The sequence below is a fragment of the Numenius arquata genome, chromosome 9 (assembly GCF_964106895.1).
Source record: "Numenius arquata chromosome 9, bNumArq3.hap1.1, whole genome shotgun sequence".
NCBI lineage: Eukaryota > Metazoa > Chordata > Aves > Charadriiformes > Scolopacidae > Numenius > Numenius arquata.
This window is the reverse complement of record NC_133584.1, coordinates 18,409,995-18,429,349: the sequence shown is the minus strand read 5'-3', so window position 1 is coordinate 18,429,349 and position 19,355 is coordinate 18,409,995. Positions and strand designations below refer to the sequence as shown.

The window sequence follows — 19,355 nt, the reverse complement described above, 5'->3', positions numbered from 1 at the left end:
AGGGCTGCCTTTGGTTTGTTCATAGAATTTTGATCTGGGTTTGTATTGGAGAGTCCTGGTGTACCTGATTAGACCCACTGTGCATGTTATTAAGACCTAAATTGTTACCTGTTTCACTTGCTCGTCGCTACAATCATCTCTGTTTGCATCTAAATTCACAAAACAAACCTGTAGTAAGAGAGAAAAAGAAACAGTAGCTTATAAAGTCATATTAGAATGGCAGCAACCCTTTTAAAGTCACTATTTTTTCCTTTTCTAGCCCTGTAGCTAAATATGTGAAGCCTTTTCCTAGTAAAAGAAAGGTTGAAAGGTTAGCAAAGAGAATAGCAGATATAAAGAGAAAAAAGGAAGAGTCAGGACTTCATCTGCTCTGACAACTAGGTTGCCTGATGAATGGACAAATGTTGCCAATAAACTGTAATACAAAGTGTATTAGAAAGGGTAGAGGAAATGTTTAAAATGCATTTGACTGTATATCAGATAAACCCTTAATGTCTTGCTTTTCCAGTGATTTCTTCTTTTTGGGCTCTTGTTGCTAAATGTTTCATAAGTGCAAGTACTGATATGTGTACAAATTGTGAATTGCTTTTAGAGTTTTCTCCACATCACATAAATATTATAGTATTTTTCCTAACTTGCCAAACTTCCTGAGTAGAAGTTTAAGACCTTATGGAAATAATGATTTTTTTATTTTCTTTCTTTAATGTAAACTTTGGTTCATGAATCAATATGGAAGCAGAAGTCTTCAGTAGTGCTAACCGGGCACTACAATAGTTAGCAGAACAGGTTACCATCTAGTAAGTTTATATGGAAATATAAACATGCACTGGAAAGTACTACTTTTAATGACAGGGTCTTCTGCCCCTTCTTTGATCATTACGAGTTTCAGCAACCATTTAATAGTAGTGAGATTGACGCAAACAGAAACTTCAGATCTAAAGACCATTTCATTTCTGAAGGCTTTTATGGGTTTTTTTGTGTCTGGAAGGCTGTTTTCTAATTTTCGAAAATAAGAAAATCCCTTCTCCAGCTTTATATCCAAGTTAGAAGCAGGGACTCCAAAGCTAGGCTGACTGTCCTGCTTCTAAGTGCTGCGGATATCTCTTTCGAAGTTTGTGGGATTTTGGTGTTGTCTTGATTTAAACCAAAACCTGACACAGACTCAGAGCTGAACTGAACCTAGCACCTGATTCCAAATAAATTGCAGATCCAGAATTTACCTTCTAAAAGCTGAGTGATTTTTTTTTTTTTTTTTTTTTTATTTTTCAAGTGAACAGTAAATGCTTCTTTCCCTAATTCTGTGGAAATTTCTCCTAGAAAAATAAAATGCTCTAAATTATCCCCTTCACCGATATTCTTATGTTAGGCATCTGAGCTCCTGTTGTGTGCCTGCTTTTACCCCAAGACAACACTGAATTCAGTTTATATATGCACATACCATATGCACAGATTATGACCATCTGCAGTAACAGCCAGCACAGCAGATGGAAAGATCCAGCCAGGCCTCCCATTGTAAACCAAAAAAAAAAAACCCGCTTAAAAAGAAAGCTTTTTGCCCTTTTAAATAGTTTAACGGCATTTTTCTATGAACTGATGAAATTATTATCCAACTTTTTTACAATTTTAGGAAAAATATTTCTCTGCCTGACAATGTCAACAATCAGGATATGCCAGTCATCTGTTTTTTATGGCTAACTTTTAAGAAATAGTTATAAAAATTTCTAAGCTATAAAGTATTAAAAATACTCTCCAGCAATATAATGTGGTAGTTATGTAATGTCCTAAACATGTTACAGTGAATTATACAGCCAAAAGTCTGTCTTACATGTAAAATCCCAGTGGAATGTAGGCATTTTACCTATCAGCAATGATTATTATAAAGCATTAGAAAATTGTGCTCTTGATTCTCATGTGTACTTACCCAGCGCCCACAGTGGTACGTGGTTATGAGGCTGCAGGTGCATGAAGGTGTGTTTGCTTAGGTGACCGTTAGTTTGGCAACCCGGGGGGGAGCACTGGAAGGTTTCTAGTTTCTGGTCCTCTCAAGCATGCTCACTACTGTACTGAAGGTAGGGCTGTTACTTAGGAGCTTTGTTTCCTAGCCCCCATGCCGGAGTGGTAAGGTCTAGTTTTGTACTGGATTCAGTGGGAAAGCTTTGTGAAAAAGCTGTGTAGGAGCAGTGACGTCTGCGTGTACATTCCAGGCAAACACTCCACTCTCTGGTAAACCTTGTTTTGTTGTTTGCTACCTATGTGTTGGTACAATGGTATGTGTTGTGGCTGTGTTACACCGGCACTCCCACCAGTTACACCGACTACCATCCTCAAAGTATGCCCTTTCCCAGCAGCCAAAAAAATCATCATCTCTCTTTCATGTGGCGTGGATGGCATATAACTCACTAACGCCTCAGTAGAAGAAATAACAGTATAAGCAGGAATATCTATTATTTAAAGTCATATTCTCTTTCTTTCATCTTTTTTTTTTTTCAATTATTTTCAGAACCAAATGAACTTATGTTATAAAACCTATGACAGTACTGAATCCACTTCCAAATACACTTGTCAAATTCCATTGACATTGATTTATTACATTGTCAATGCAGTCTCTTAACATTTTCCTGTTCTGTGGATTTTGCAGTTTTAATTATAGCAATTTTTACTCAAAAATAGTTCTGTACTGGTAAAAGGCACTGAGGATCTCATTTACTTTTTCCGTTTTGCGCTTTGCTTTGAGATTAGCTCTGCTTTGAGCAGAAGAGGGAAGTAGATGGCTACTGTAATCACAAATTAACTCTGCAGCTCCATCCTGTCAGGCTCTGCGCTACTGCTACCTTCTAGGAAGTTCACTGTGAGGATGATTTTCTTGGAGATACTTCACTTGAGGTGCTCCAAGAGAAAAAGATCCATCTGAAAAATCTCTCACTATTTTCTGCTTATGTAATACAAAATTTAATCTCTCGCTAGCTTGTATTGCTTGACGAACTTATAGTAATTGTCACCTCCATCAAAGCAAGGCAAAACAACACTACAGAATAGTTCATAATCTGTAGGAGGGAAATACTGCATAGATTATGAAGAAACGGCCAAGGTCAAATCAGCATTTGCTAACCTCAATTTAATTCTGACCTTTTTCCTTCATTTCAGTTGCAGGTTAATGTATTTTAGCTTAGTTTAACTAGAACCCAACCTTGTCCTAATCAAAGTATCTTTAAATATCAGTCCTTTCCTGTACGCTTCTCCTTTACACCTCACATCCTTGTCTTCCCACAAACATCTTTTCACTTCCAAAATGTGTTTGCTCTCCACTCATACTGAGCTAAGTGTCTGGAAACCATGCAGAAATGTCGAGATACTGACTTTTTTTCTGGCTTAGGAAATATTTATTCTAGGGGGAGAAAACAACAAAAATTAAATGGTGTTGCATAATATAAAAAGGAAAAAAACCACCACTCAAATTCTGGCTTTAAATAGTGACATAGTCACCCACATGTTCCCTGTTAGATGCTAATATCTTCTTTTAGTTCAGTAGTTTCCAGTGTAGAAACCCTGTTTGCTCAAATGAGAACAATACTTTTCTTTTGGTGAACATGTACCATTGCACCCAAATCTAGAGTCTCAATACTGGCAGAAAGCAGAAAGCTACATATCCAGAAACCATTTAATACACAGCCACATTGTAAATAGGAACTCTTTTACTATGTAGGTTCTTGTACATGAATAACATGAATTGGGTCTGACCCCCAAGCCTCCTCTTCATAAAAATCTCCAAGCATTTCTAGTAGGACAGCACCAGGCAGATTATCATCACTACCTTTACTTTCCAGGATCATATAAAAAACAAATAGAAAAGTTTTTTTTTCTTCTTTTTTTTTTCTTCCCTGTTTTGCCTGATAATTTCTGTGACTGGTAAGAGGTGTAAATTCTCTAGGTCAACAGTTTCAAGTTCTGAAATCTACTCTTGAGTCTGTGTAGAAACTATGGAGACACCTCAGCATCCACTGCCTGCAAATTAAGACTATTACTTCTTAAAAGAACTACTTGTTAAGAAATAATTTCTTTATAGAGCACTTAGGGATATAATGTTCTATACACACAATATATTTTACTCATTGACAGATGGCCTCAGGGAATCGCTAAAAGCATAACACTGTTCTCACTTCAGAAGAGTAAAGCAATTTCATTTTTTTCAGAGTACTGATGCTGGCAAACAGCTGAATGACAAGCAAAAATATATATTATTGTCTCTATTTTCCTTATTGCTTTCATTTCAGCTTGTATTAACCAAGGTTGGTATTAATGGCATTTTAATATTCCCTAGATAAAAAAGCACATTGATGGTAAGAAAGAAACACTGGCTCAGAGGAATAATACTAACAACAGTGATTTAAAAAAAAAACTGTTTATTTTTCCTAAGTTTCTGTTATAGGGCGAAGTCTATTTCAGTTCTGCACTATTTTTCCTAGATGAGAGATTAGATTGCCAAAGTACTTTTTTCTGTGTGTTTTACAAAATGCTAATGCCTCTTTCTATTGTCTGTATCAATGCCCGACAGTAAGGGAAGGCTTTTTCTTTGCCCTATGAAATGTCTTACTGCTTTTGGTGAGATTAAAACAAGCCCTAGCTTGTGGGTTTTTTATTAAACTATTATTTTTTTTTATGAAGAAGAAAGTCTGTTTGTTTTCCAATCCTCTTCTATGTCACAATACTAACTTAGTAGAGGTGTTTGAAGGCTGGGCGCATCCTGCAACATCAGTAGTAGCTTCTTGCACAGTGCTGTAACAGCTAGGAGCTGCTAGCAGCTTTTGAGAAGAGAAAAAAGCTTTGAGATGTTTGGTCCCTTTTCTCCCATGAAGCACAAGTTCTTCCAGCTCCTCTTAGGGAAGAGGTAGAACTGAAAATCCACCATATTCCTCCCTCTCACTGGGATAATAGCTGTCCCTTGCACCTACCTGATATAGTTGCTCTGGTAAGTGAAGTGAGAGCCATAGTCTTGTGTTCTGCGCTGTAAGGGATTTTGATCAATAACTGTTTGAAGTGCTGCAGGGAATGTTTAGTTCCCTGCGCCCCCCCTCTAAAATCCAAACACATATACATTATGCACCATCCTCCCAAATAAATTTCATTATCTATTTTAAAATAAAGGAATTTAAACTTCTAAATTGAGAGACAAGACTTGAAAATTAGATCTATATACAGATAGCTTATGCAACCTTAATTCTATCTTGTATGCCCACATTTACGCAATGCAGGATCTCTGCTTGATTCAGTGAACAGGAAGACTGCAAATAGGTGCAGAGTTATGAAAAGCAGAGAACTGTTTATCCGCCAATTTCTAACATTTGCGTTTATGGCTTTGTAACCTGAAGGACACTCTTAAACATGATTTATTTGTTTCTAAACTATGTCAGTTGGTGGATTACAACCACGCAGATAAAGACAGTATCAAAATGCCAAAATGGTGGCAGGACAACATTCAGGTGGCACAAACCACTTCATCCCTCTACCACTGTATCCATGCAGCTGATCCTCACCAGCTTTAGCCTAGGTGTCCCTAGCAGGCTGGTGCCATATAACTCAGCGTAGGCTGAACTTGTGTGTGTGTGTATTGGGGTTTGCAGGGGAATTGTGTAGAACTCGCTGTGTTCTGTGCTGTCCTGGTTGGTATGTCAGTATGTAAATGCTGTCTGGAAACTGAGCTTATAGGGTCTTTACCTCCCAGGTCTGTGTTGCTGTGCTTTCTCCATCCTCTCTCCTGTCTTCTGTCACAGCATCAAGTCTATTTAGACATCCAAGGTGCCAATTCAGACAGCCCAGGAGAGAGAAGGAGGAAATAACTGGTTTGGGACTGTACTGCAATCTGCCTGTCAAACTCATGTTTAATTTCCTACAAACTGAAGTAAAAAAGAGAATTGGCCCCAGGACAGGTCTCAGGAGAAAATGATTCTGAGCAGGCAGTTCCTGTGTGCAAAGGAAAAACATAGTTTAAATGCCTTAACCTAAGCACATGTGGGATACAACCATGTGGCCTAGGAAGGCAGAGCAACCGCTGAGCCTGAGACTGAGAGTAGCTTTGTATGTAAAACCAGCCGAAGCACCGATGAGAATGCAGTCCTCAAGGGCAAAGAACTGAAGCAGCGACTGTACCTCCACGGCAGGAAAGGCAAGTTTAAACTGTGCTGTTCCTTGCAACTTAAGCTTTCCCAAACAATAGTTATTTTGTTCACTTTAAATGTTAGCATCTGTTGCTCACAGGAGTCTGTTGGTGGGAGCAGGAAGGTGGCTGTATGTCAGGGCAGCTGGCTGTCTTCTCTCTGTCCTGTTTTGGGTGATGCAGGCATGAAACTCTCACAATGTGAGATATATATCTTAATATGTACCTGACTGTGTTTGTTTGTATCTTCCTTTGCTCCTTGTGCCCGATGTGAGTAACATGCATCTTACATTAATACAGTGATGTTCTGATCATTTAGCATTATCTGTTGAGAAATTAAAGGCTTGACATTTATTTCCATGTTGTTTCCCCTCTATATTTTGGGCAGGTATTGTTCTCAGGATGTATATTGTTTGTTATACACTATTATGCTATTGAACACTTTATCCCTTTTTTAAATGTAGAAGTGTGAAGATACAGTTTGTGAAGAGGGTTGTGAAATTTTGCAGCAACTCTGATTGCTATGACAGATGTTTTTAAGGATTTAATGGAGTGTCTGACCTCATTCATTTTTGCTCTCAGCGATAACTCCGTGATGGGATGGCAGTTTTGGAATTCTGAGCCCTGTTCTCATCCTAATTTCATCTGTGCAAAAGTGGAAAAACAATACAGTTGCTCTAAACTTTTATTAGACCGAAGTCAGAGTCTCCTGGCTTTAGAAAGATAGTTTAGGTCACTGTAATTTCCCCACAGCACAATAACCAAATATAGCTACTCCAAGGCATCACTCACTGGAACAGCAAGTGTCTGTTTCATAGAACGTACAGCTGCATGTCACCCTCCCTTAGGAGCAGAAGTCAGAAAAAGCCTTAGGAAAAAATATTGTTTTACTCCATGCATCTGAGACAAAGCAAACTGTAACCCACAGGAAATATCAAAGAAGTGGCAATGTGCCATATTTTGTTCAGAAATTTTCTGTAAGCTTTGTCTCTTTGAAAAATGACCAGCAACATTCACATATTTTTGACTTATATCAGGAAGGCATAAAATGCTGTTTCCAGCAGATTCTAGCAATGTAGCCATCTGTTTTTTCTGTCTGTACAAGATCATTTGTTTTGATGGTTATCAAAATGCTGATCTGCAAAGCTTTCAGAAGAATCTTGCATTTATTTTCACTTGAATTATTTATGCTAATGTGAAGGCTAAATAAAAACTCTCGGACTTTTTGAGAGATATATATATGTGTGTGTATATATATATATAGCCTGTCTGTAAGGACCCTTAATTATTGACCTCTCTGTTCTTTAAACTTGCAGATTCTGAAGTCTTATAATCCCAACAGAGTTTCAAGTACCATTTATTTATCTTTTTTAGAAAGACAAAAAAAAAATAGCTGTAAAATGATGATTTCTAAATAAATGTTCTAAAATGTCACATGAGATTACCCTTTAGTTAATAATTAAACAAACTATCTCATAATTTTGGAGATCCTAGGAATTTTTTTAGCATCTAGGGTTTGGTAGGACTTGCATGAAGGGAGGCTGTTTGCGTGAATTTTTTGGGAAGCTTGTCGTTTTGGTCATTTCATGACAATTATTTACTAAAAGAAAACTTTCATAACTGACATCTGAGGCCAATATGTCTGCACCTCTCAGTACAATTTGTACAATATAATTCTGATTCATGTGCTCAAAAGCTGCTAGCAGGTTTTCCCTGTGAGTCAGGCTTTTGAGAGTAGAAGTTTCCCTACGTTGAAACCTCAGAAATTTGAGGTCTTGGGCAAATTCATTGAATTTGGGAATCTTGTTATCAACAGCTCAGTGACTGCCCCAATGGATATGCACACAAATAGCATCCTGGCATGTATTAGGAATAGTGTGGCCAGCAGGACTAGGGAAGTGATTGCTCCCCCTGTACTCAGCACTGGTGAGGCCCCATCTCGAACACCGTGTTCAGTTTTGGGCCTCTCACTACAAGAAAACCATTGAGGTGTACGAGTGAGTTCAAAGAAGGATAACGAAGCTGGCTGAGGGGTCTGGAGCACAAGTCTTATGAGGAGAGGCTGAGGGAACTGGTGTTGTTTAGCCTGGAAAAGGAGGCTGAGGTGAGACCTTATCGCTCTCTAGAACTACCTGAAAGGAGGTTGTAGAGGCGGGGGTCAGTCTCTTCTCCCAAGTCGCAGGCGATAGGATAAGAGGAAATGGCCTCGAGCTGTGCCAGGGGAGGCTTAGATTGGATATTTGGAAAAATTTCTTCACAGAAGGGGTTATCAATCGTTAGAACAGCTTGCCCAGGGAGGTGGTTGAATCACCATCCCTGTAGGTATTTAAAAGATGGGTAGACGTGGTGTTGAGGGACATGGTTTAGTGGTGGTTTTGGCAGTGTTACATTAATGGTTGGACTTGATGATCTTAAAGGTCTCTTCCAACCTAGATGATTCTGTGATTCTATGTTGGCTGTAAAACTTCACAGAAATTATTCTGCATCCATCAAAGCCAAAAGCAATATCCAGCCCAATATTTATACCCCTTGCCTGTCTCTCATTACTATTACAAAGTATGTTTGTCACCGTTTTAATTTACAGACTGTGGTCAAAAGTACTTCTTGCTGCAGAATGAATAGAAAGTATTACTGCTCATGCAAGATGACAAATTTAATGTACATTTCTGTAAAACCTTATGTGCCTGCAAAGTCTTGAATTACTTTTTTTGCTAGGCCTTATGCTTATTTATTTGGTTTCTTTCTGTACCCATTTAAATGTCAAGTAGAATCTCAGAGGACTAGATAATATAACTGTGACAGTTAACACAGCTGAGAAATCTGATTTCAAGGCCAGTCTGAATAAAACAATGATAAATATAAACCAATAAAGCATAATTGATACCATCATTTAGCTTTGTTTAAATTAATCTTGTCTTTTTCCTGTATTTGAAGATTGTTGGTATGGGAAAAATTATTATCCCGTCAGACCATTGCAAGGGATGTATTTTCAAGGAGGATTTGTTCCCCAGCAAAACAATAAGTATGAACCTGAGAGCAGTTTGAGGGTTGCACAGAAGCCAGTCCTGCTCCTTTCCCTTTTCCTGCATCCTTTGATCTCAATGCCTGCTACCCAAATATCAGCAGAGCCTGGAACAAGATGTCAGTAACCAGGCTGCTCCAGAAAGACAAAAATAAAACTTTATAAAATAGTACTTCCAAATTTTAGATACTTCTAGGGAAAAGATTTCATAGAAATTGTTGAAACTTTCAGTTGTCAACATGCTGTGAAGTTTTAACTGTTGTGGTTAACTATATGCCAGACTTTGCTAACTAACCACACCAAAGAATATAAAATATTTAATGGTTTGGAAAAATGAGCTACTTAACAATGAAACCAAGGTGAAAGACTGACTCCCTGCAGTCATAAATTCTGATTGTCTTGGCAGTCTCGGCCCAGGCCAGTGTTGGTAAGCCAAGAAGTGTAACTGCCTGTAATCTACAAAGCCAAACAGATGCATTCTTTAATCTTCTAAGCAACTGAAGCAGGGAATTATTATGATGTTAGATACATGGAGAAGAGGACATTGATGGTGCATTACTAAACAAATGTTCAGATTTCTGGGACAGTTGAGCGTTTGCCTACTATTTTTTTAACACACCTAGATAGTCTTACTTGGCACAGAGTTGCTCTAATGCTGCTAAGCCAAATTTAAAAATGAAAATAATTTTTCTAAACAAAGATGTCAAGTGAAAATATTCCATAGCAGTAACTGTGAGAGAATGATCAGACTTAAGTTCCACCTGCTCCAGGCCTCTGGGGTTTATGAATAAGCAGGTATTCCCAAAGCATAACTATATCTATCAGCTGGATAGAAAGAGTAAATTGTGTATTATACAACTAGATATAAGCTGTTAGATCAGAAGCTAAAGCAGAAATGTCTGGAAAAATGTATTTTTTTATTTTTTTTTAACTGGGTGTCTTACTTGCCTCTACTATACAATAATGCTTTTCACTTCATTATGATACCCAATATGTTCCCCTCCACTGCCCTTTTGTAGTATAATGTTAGTGTGCATAATAGTTTAGACCACATTTCTCATTTTCATACTGTCTTTCACACAGTGGGACAGGTCTGCTATATATATCAGTCCCCTGGGCTTACATGCCTTCTTTCTGGACTACAGCGGGGGAAGAAGAAACGGGGAAGTGGTACTTTGCAGGGCAGCAGTCAAAATCAGCAGCTCCATGGTTGTCACACTTCCTGAAACATGTCTCCTGATAAATCTCTACTCAAAACCCTCTGTGGAAAGGATTTATTGTCCCTAGACTTAAAACAGTCCCCTTGGATCTCAATAACCAGTGGAGCATTCTGTAGTAAAAGCACTCTGTGCTTTTACTGTAAATTCTGCTTTTGAGAAAATGAGGTGGGAACGAAGGAAGGAAACACGCAGGTCTGATGATGGGTTTTGACTGAGCTCAGTTGCATGATAAATATGCATCAATATACACATTAAGAATAAAAAAGCAGCTTTGTAAAATGTAACTGATTGGGACAATGTCCTCAGCTCTTCCTTCTCCCCACCAAGCCCATCCTGGCCCCAGTGCTTCATCTTGCTTCCTGGATCATAAAATTAAATTTTTAAACCAAGACTGTCATGTTTTATCCCCTCTGAAAAGGAATCCTTCATCCTTCCCTTAACAGTATTTGCATTCAGCACACAAAAGATCCAGCTATAGGTGACCAATGTTACAAGCAAGAGAAATTACAGCTTTGTCATGGATATGGTTTTGTGACAGTGTTCTTAGCTCTGCACACTTTATTGTCAATGTGTAACAGTCACCCTGTAGAAATCTCTAGATTAAGTTAAAGTGCAAATGAAAAAATCCACTTATTCTGTGACTGAACCAGTTTGTTCTTTAGAGACTTTTTTCACATAAAACAAACTCTTAGCAACTAGCTAGTGGTTTCCGCTGCAATTCGGAAGATAAAGTACCCTGTTCTAAACATTGAGTTCACAACACATGGCATAGCCTCTAAATTCAGCAATTCGTAGTCTCTAAATACAGCCTTAAATCTACTAACCTACATTAGTTCGGTTACACAAAGGCCAATGAAGAAAAGACACAAATTACTAGGAAAACAGCAACATGAAAGCAGAAAAACAGAAATGTCAGTGCCAGGCTCCTCAGAGTGGAGGATTAGACCAGAACAGCAGTGATTCCCTCTGCTTTGTGTGTCCCCTCTTAACAGTATGCTTCAAACAAAAGGCTCATTGCCCAACTTCACCAGCTTAGTCTTTCACTGTGGGCTTTGTTCCTGCTGTGGCTCACCGATCTCTCTTTTCGTCATTTCTGACTGAAGTTCTATAATAAAGGTAGCGTGGTTGCCAGTGGCTTCAGTCATTTTACACTAAACATTTAGGGACTGACCTCTGTTTCTGCTGAAGGAGACTTGCATAGCATCTGTCTCCTCGTGCACGCTTCACAAATCCCAGGGCAGCTCTGCCCCAGCTGTTAGACAGGTTATAAATAGGTAGAACTCTGAAGCAGCAAGATTACTTCAAAAGAAGAAATATTACACGTTCTTGTGCTTATGAAGTGGTTGGGAAAACAGCTGATTTTCTGATTCACTATGTGAGTGCTGGGATGAGAAAAGCCTGCTTACCTATGTATTAACATTTCAAGGTTAACATTTCAAGGTTAACTTTTCAGGATCTTGAGGTGTACTCTCTTGCTGACACTTTCCCTTCAGTAGAACGTTTATGAAGGCGTGGCTTTGTCTTGTTTCTCTGTTGCATATGCAAGCTTTGAGTTCACACTCAGCTGGTGCACTTACAATCTCCCAGTTTAGTCTATATCCATGAAACCTGTAGGAACTTTTACCTCTGGGACCTCTGGCCTATTGTCAAATTAGATAGATATTATCCATTAAATTTGAAAGTGACTACAGATTTTACACATGGACACCTTGACCACGTATGCTCACAAGCTATGTCTTGATTGGAAACAAAGATCTAATCTCTAGCATGCAGAACGGTAGCTTTGTGTGGCATGTCAAGTACATCAGATACCAGATCCTGCAATCTGCAAACAAGTCACAAGAAGAACACTGCTGGGGCAAAAGCACCAGCTCCTCCTCCTCCCACTGTCAGTACTGGTGGCAAGACAGTCTGTCTCCTTATCAAAGCTACCCACCCTCCAGCCTTCTTTGTTCTTCTCACCTGCCTCCCACAGACCATCAGGACTTAAAATTTGACTTGAAAAAAGCTGAAGCCCAATACTCAGCTTCTGCTGATGGAGTCTGTTGCTGTGGGAGGTTGTTTGACATGGCTCCATCAAGACACTGGACTCCTCTGTCTTTCTGTTTAAGTCTATCTGAGCCATTGGGGGAGGCTCTGTTGCCAAATGTGTCCCTGAAAGGAGTGGGCCTGTAGGTCCGTCTGCTTTTGCATAAGTAGGGGTTTGCTTTGGTGGTGCCCTCTCATTCTGTCTGCCTATTTTTAGAGAACTGCTTTGTGTTAGAATCCATAAAAAAAAAAGTGTCTTCTACAATACAACCATCTCATATCCCACAAATTTTTTGAATATGAAATCATGAATCACCATGCCTACTATAGTTGCAGAATGTGTTGTTCAGTCACATTAAAAAGATTCTTCAAGTCAGTTAATTTGACATCTTAAATATATGCTCTCAAAACCTTAAATGCCACTGCATAATTAGAAAGAAAGCCTTAACTGAACTTTGAAATTTCTTTTTTCCCTCACTTCTCCTTTATTTTCTCTCCCCTCAACTTGAATTTGCTCTTTTGTTGCTCTCGGTTGAGCCTGAAATTATTTCTGTTGGTAAACATGCAACCAGAAACCATAATTATGTTTTTTTACTAAGGCTGTAATCCTAGGTATTCTCTTGATTATTAAAAAGATCTTTAATCAAACTAATTTAAATCTAATTCAACTAGTTTGTCAAACTGTTTTTACACACACAAATCCACAGTGGCTTTGGGACAACGTTTTGCCTAATTACATATAGTTTTTGACAGATTTAGGTCTTGCCCCAGTTGAAGTCTGCTCTATTGGTTTCCAGAATCCAGTATGAAATAGTACATATCAGTACTTTCCTCTCACAGAGGTCTTTAAGCAAGTTTCAGGAGAAAAAAAAGATGGGGGGGACGTGCATCTGGAAGGACTTATCCAAATACACTGTTTAAGAATAAAGCTGGGAAATTCTTTAAACTGTTCAGAATACATAAAGTGATTTTAACTGGGAAACAGCTGTAGTGGATCTTTCAGTTCAAAGGGCATGTGAACATACACTTTGTCTATACAAGGTCCTGACTTCTGGAGGAGAAAACACCTATGGCAAAACGCTTGACTGCAATTAGGTGCAACTTAGAGTGGAAGTTAGATTTCATGCTCTGAATGCTAAGAGCACAAAGCTACACAGAACTTCCATCCCTAGTATGTTCTTCAAGTTCTCACACTGTCATTGGGCATGTGTGTTTATCTGTGTAATAAACAACTGCTAATTTTACGTAATAGAAGCTCTACTGCTGCAGCCAGCAGCAGACTGAACTGGAACAGAGGCAATTAGACAAACTGCTTGGGGGCAGATGGTCTTTGCACTCACTCAAGCGTTCTCAAAAACTTCTTCTCAGCTATTTAAAGATATAACTGTGTAGTCACACACACCCTAATGAAGAGGAAATGTGGACTATCTGAAGTGGAAGTGTGCGCATGTGGCTTTCTTGTGCATATAGATTCATAATGCCTTACGTGTGATCTTCATTCAGCTTTCTTCTGGTTGTATCCTGTGCTTCTTTAAAATGCCTTCACGCAGAGCAGTGAGGCTTGCAACACCTATATTATTAAGCATGTAAAGGAAAAGACACTTTCCTATGGCTTCTGGCAAAGAGAAATTCCAACTATTCATAAACTGCTATGTTAAAATTTGTTGAGTTTCAGGTAATATTCTATGGAGTGTTCTCCCACCTTTCTTTTATTTTTTCTTTGTCATTACTATTGTTTATTCTCCTATGGCTCCACCTCTGAGTAGCTTTGGGAAGCAGGCAGGATTATGTTTCTGGCCTTGCTATTGAATTGGTGTGCTGTCATGGAATGGAAGCACATAATCAGGTAATTCCCAACTGTTTCTCTTCCCTGAGTATAGAGAGAAATGTCTACAGAAGATGTGTTACAAGAATTGACATCTCCTTTTTTTGTAGAGATCTGAGATATTTCATAAGAATTAAGGAAACTGAAAATCACCAGTTACTGCTTTTATGTTGCTATTATTTGCTGTTAGATTACAATTTCCTTTCCATCACTGACTAAATTTTGGTGACTTATTTTCACTGCCATTGGCTCTCATGACTTCTTTTTGGAGTCATTAACAGTTATAACTAACATGCATAGCTCAAATTTTTGATAGATAGGAGACTGGGAACAGTATAAGAGATGTAGTGCTCTCTTCCACACATGGTAGAATTTGATCCTTTATATTTAAATGACTAAAGAGGATCTTGAGTTGGAGTATGTCTTATATGAGGTGTTTGGAATAACCTGATAGTGACTCAGAATAAAAAAGTGTCTTCTGGAAGACAGATCTAATTATCCATTAACATTTGGATGCAATGAAATGTTAATTTCCATGCTTGCCAAAATGATTCTGGCAAGGGGACTAGCTGTGAAACGTAGAAATAAAAACATTAGTTTGGAAGTACTATATATGCCACGTAGCTGCTTGCAAAAGGATGCACACAAATGGAAGTGTGAGGCAACAATATTACACCAGTGGGAGAATTTATAAGTGATAACCTCAGAGTATGAAGAAGCTCAGGCATACCTTCTGTACTGTAATCTAAATAACTCAAAAGGCTTCATGACAGGTATGTCAGCTATACAATGGTACCTTCATCACCTCATCAGGCTACTGTGAACCACCAAAAAATCCATCCTTGTCAAATTAGGACCATGGCACTCTACTGCCAGTTTCTTTGCCCAGAACTGCAATAGGATGCAGGACAGGTTGGGGAAACATCAACCTGAAGCCAAGTCTGGGCCTTCCTTCTGGTATGCAGTCCTTTGCATGATTAGACAGTGACAATTTCTGTCTCTAACTGTGAGTGGAGAAAATATTTTTCCACTTCTTGCCCTGTATTCTCATTTGGAGGGTCACAAAAATCACGTTACTCCTTTCAGAGTCTATGTAAAACTCTCTCCAATGAGCTGCACAACTGCTGTCTGATATACAGACAAGGTTCCCAACTGCACTCCCTGCAAGCCCTAATGGAGTGTTTCCAAAAGCAGACATCCCAGTATATACTATCTTTTGTGAGTCTCTCAAGTTCACCTAAATAAGTTTCAGACATGACTTTTCTGTGTCTCCCCAGTCCAGCCACAATTCTTGTTCAGGTACACATTGTATGTTGTCAGAAGGATGTGTTATACTGCTCTCCCTTCAGCATTTTTAGCAGTAATGTAATTTTAGCAGAAATTTAGTCCCAATTACTCTTCAGAAGGTACATATCTCAAATGACTTGGTGGATTCATGAGTCTTGATATTTTAGAGACTATCCCTATTTTAATGGCTGGTAATGAATCATCCCGAGTCATCTCTTCGTAATCCATTGCTTCAAAAACAGCCGTGAATATTTTCTTCCCATTAAGGCTTATTCCTTTGGGTTTGATGTAATTAATTGTCACTTATGACTTAAAGAAAATATGCCAATAAATATTTATGCCACATGCACCATCTGCTTTCTCCAGTGCCCTGTATACTTAATGTTTAACAAATTTCTATAAGCCTCACACTGCAATTCATGTTAGAGAAAGCCTGTGGTTATAACAGCAGCAAGCAGTTACAGACGTCCACTCTGGAGGTAGCACAAGAATCCCTTTTCTTGATAAATCAGACCATGGAGACACTGAGAATATGTGAGTGTGAAATGCTGAAAGGGATACAGCTGCAATACCATGCTTGGTCCTCCTGGTGTTTATTTCTAGCTTTGTCAGAGTAAGGCTAAGCATCTGGTTCTCTTAAATACAGATAGGAAAACACTGCTGTATGAGAGTATCACAGAGGGACAGGAAATAAGATAGTAGATCTAGATAGAAGATTAAATAGTGTCCAAGTCTGAAGTTACAAGGAAAGAGAAGAAAATCTATTGTCAATCTTCCCCGCCCTGAAATTCATGAGGCAGCTTTTGGCTGCTGTATAAAATACATGTGTGGTACTGAAAATGTGGAAATACAGCCCTTTAAGGACATATTTAATTTCTGCCTTAACATTAGCTCATATGTGAAGATATATTTTTCAGAGCCAAGTATGTACAAGAGTAAAAAGAAACATATTTTTCAGATTATACAAGTAATCCTTTCAGTGTTCTTTTAAACTAGTACTCAGTCTGCCTGTACTGGGCTCCATAAGGCAGAGAGTAATTGGTGAAGAGGAAGGTTTCTTATTTCTCTGTGCAAGTGAGAGAAGGGCTCTCTGGAAGGTGCAATTCCCTACCACAGCAGCATGAACACCCACACATGCCTGAGAAAGGACTGAGACTCAATGCCACAATTTAGCCTGCAGCTGTTGATTCCTGCTCCTTGTCAGGATATAATTAAGGTATAGTCAGGCTGAATAGGAAGATGGGACTTAAAACTAAAAATATCTCTAGTAATTATGGCTTAGATCTGGGAAGCAATGGATAGAGTTTGATTTCTGAAAGAGACAATGCTGTTCCAGAAGATGGTTGAGTAATTACTGAGTGAAAGGTAAAATAAACACTCTTGTAATCTCCTGTCTACATGACATACTGCTGAGGAGGGTTTGTATGCACCCTCATGAGGGAGGGCAAACATCTTAGTATGTGTATTTTATGCAGGTAAATATGGCATTGCTATGTTTACTAGGAAATGTAAATCTTCATTCAAACACAGAAAACAAAACAGTTGTTTCAGCTCTGTGTGGTCACTATTCAGGAACACACACATGATTTTGATTTAAAAAACCCCAACAAACAAACAAAAAAACTCCTTTGGGATTCAAGATTGCAATTCTGTACTTGGCTGTGTAAAGAACCTTGTTGACTACTGCCAATCCTCAGAAATATCATCCTCCTTTCTGAACTTCTGTAAGACTCAATCTCCACACTTAGTAAGGGCATCCTTTCATTCTTTGGAGTCTCTGGAGAAAGTACTGGAGATAGGGGCCCTGATTAAGAGATATAAAATGTCCCGCTGCTTAGATTTCAACACCCTGACCCAGTGTCCACACAATAGATAGCAAGTTACCTGGAAGTAATTCTACTATCAAAGACTGGTGTAAAATATAAATCTGTATGGTTGTATCTAAGCTTCTAAAGATATGTAGTATCAAATCTTTAAAAAGACTTGGGGGAAGAAATGAATGAAAACCACTCATAATCTACTTTAATTCAACTGAAAGCTGCGCTTTTTTTTTTTTTTCCCCTCAAAATACACCTTGCCAAGGATTTTCCCTTTCTGCATATGTTGTTATTCAGTTTGAATTAATTTGTGGGAGCTGTTTCCTGGATGTTTTTGTTCCATCACTTGAGTGAGCACTGGCATTTGTCTAACAGTATGGTGAGGTGATTCAAGGAAGAATTGGCCAGAAAAATTAATTTCTTAATTTCATCGTTACTTTTCTCTCTGAAATCACTTACTGCACATTTGTACAAATGCCAGGGCAGTAAAAAAGATGAAGTGTGGAGATGAAGTGGAGAGAAGGTAAGACCACAGAAGTCCTAATTTGACCACCTCAAATTAGTGCCTAATGGCATCCTTAACCTCCTCCTGAATCTGTTTAAAAGCTTGATGGCTAAACTGCAATGAAATTGCCAATGTATAGGTATGTGTTTAGGATAGCAAAGCTAGGCAGTAGCAAAGGAAGCTGCCAGTTCTGAAAATCCAGCTGCTATGATGGCAAAATGACATTCTTCATTATCTCAGTAAATGGAGAGATCAGAGACAACAGGATCTTAACAATCTGTTTTACTTCTCACTGAGGCAACAGCCTTGCCACCCTTCACTAACATAAGTATCGCTCCCTTTCCTTGAGATGCTGATGTCTGTCTCCTAGACTAGAACAGGTATGTTCTGTACTCTACTAACTAGCTAACAACCTCAAGCTGCAATTCTTCCTCCTCCTGTGTTGCAGATGGATTAGGGTTCTTCCGTGTGGCATAAACCCACCCAGTTGCTGGTTAGCATCCCCCACCATCCCACTTTCCTAGTCATGGTGTCCTCCACTCTCCTTTGTACTACCACCAGCGCCCATCAGACCACTTGGAGAAAAAGTGTACATAGCACGGGGTCAGACAAAAGCAGCCAACAATTAAATGAGAGGATACCTTAACAAGACTGGATGTGACCAAGGTTTGGGCTGCTGTCCTTCCCCTTTCCCTCTGCTCTGGCTGTGTATTTCTGCTGCTCCCTTGGGCTGGATCTAACCAATATACAACTGCGTATGTCTATGCATGTAGCCTACATTATATGCACACTTGTATGGAGTGTTCTGGTGTGAGCATTTATATTGTTACAGAGTGGAAGTACTTGCAAGCGGAAAAGTTGCTGGACTATTTCAGGAATGTTTCAAATCTTTAAACTCTGTATTGGAACTATTCTCACCCATCTGCCTCCAAAGCCAGATTTTTTTTCAGCAAATATCACTTCTAATGGCTTTTCTATCTGCTGCTGGGCTAGAGTGTGAAAGTCAAGGCACTTTTAGCCCAGGGATGTTTTAAAGAGAGGTGGTAGGATGTTTTATTCCTATACAGAACTGAAAATAAACAGTGCTGCTACCTAAGATTTACCTTCACTCTCTCCCACCGGGCCTTCATTTTAGGTGCACAGAAATCTCTTTCAGCTGCCCCTTCCTGAGCAGCCTCTGTGGGAATTCTCCCTAGAAAGGTCTAATAACCTAAGATAGTTAGTCCTGTCCCCCTGAACTCAATCCCAGTGTATCTAATCCAATTAAATGTAAACACAGAGAATTGGACAAAAATAATATGTACAGAAAGTAGAAAAGGAAAGTTAGGACAAGACAATCTTTCAAGCGCTGTTCATGTCATATTCACTCATTATACATTTAATACTTCTTTTCATAGACAACTTGGCAACATACTGCTAAGCATAAAAATCAAAATCAGACACGATATCTAACTATTATTTCTCCCTATGATTTCTATTGTTTGTCCTTGAAGATGACCA

The 19,355-nt window shown here is 38.8% G+C and overlaps 1 protein-coding gene across 1 annotated transcript in view; it reads right to left on the bottom strand.

Annotated features, from left to right (window-relative positions):
- Positions 1 to 19,355, bottom strand: part of SPHKAP (SPHK1 interactor, AKAP domain containing) — a 101,358-nt gene that overhangs the window by 20,657 nt on the left and 61,346 nt on the right. The window contains exon 4 of the mRNA XM_074153731.1: positions 109 to 168. Coding sequence (XP_074009832.1) covers positions 109 to 168 — 60 coding nt within the window. The remainder of the gene's footprint in view (positions 1 to 108; positions 169 to 19,355) is intronic.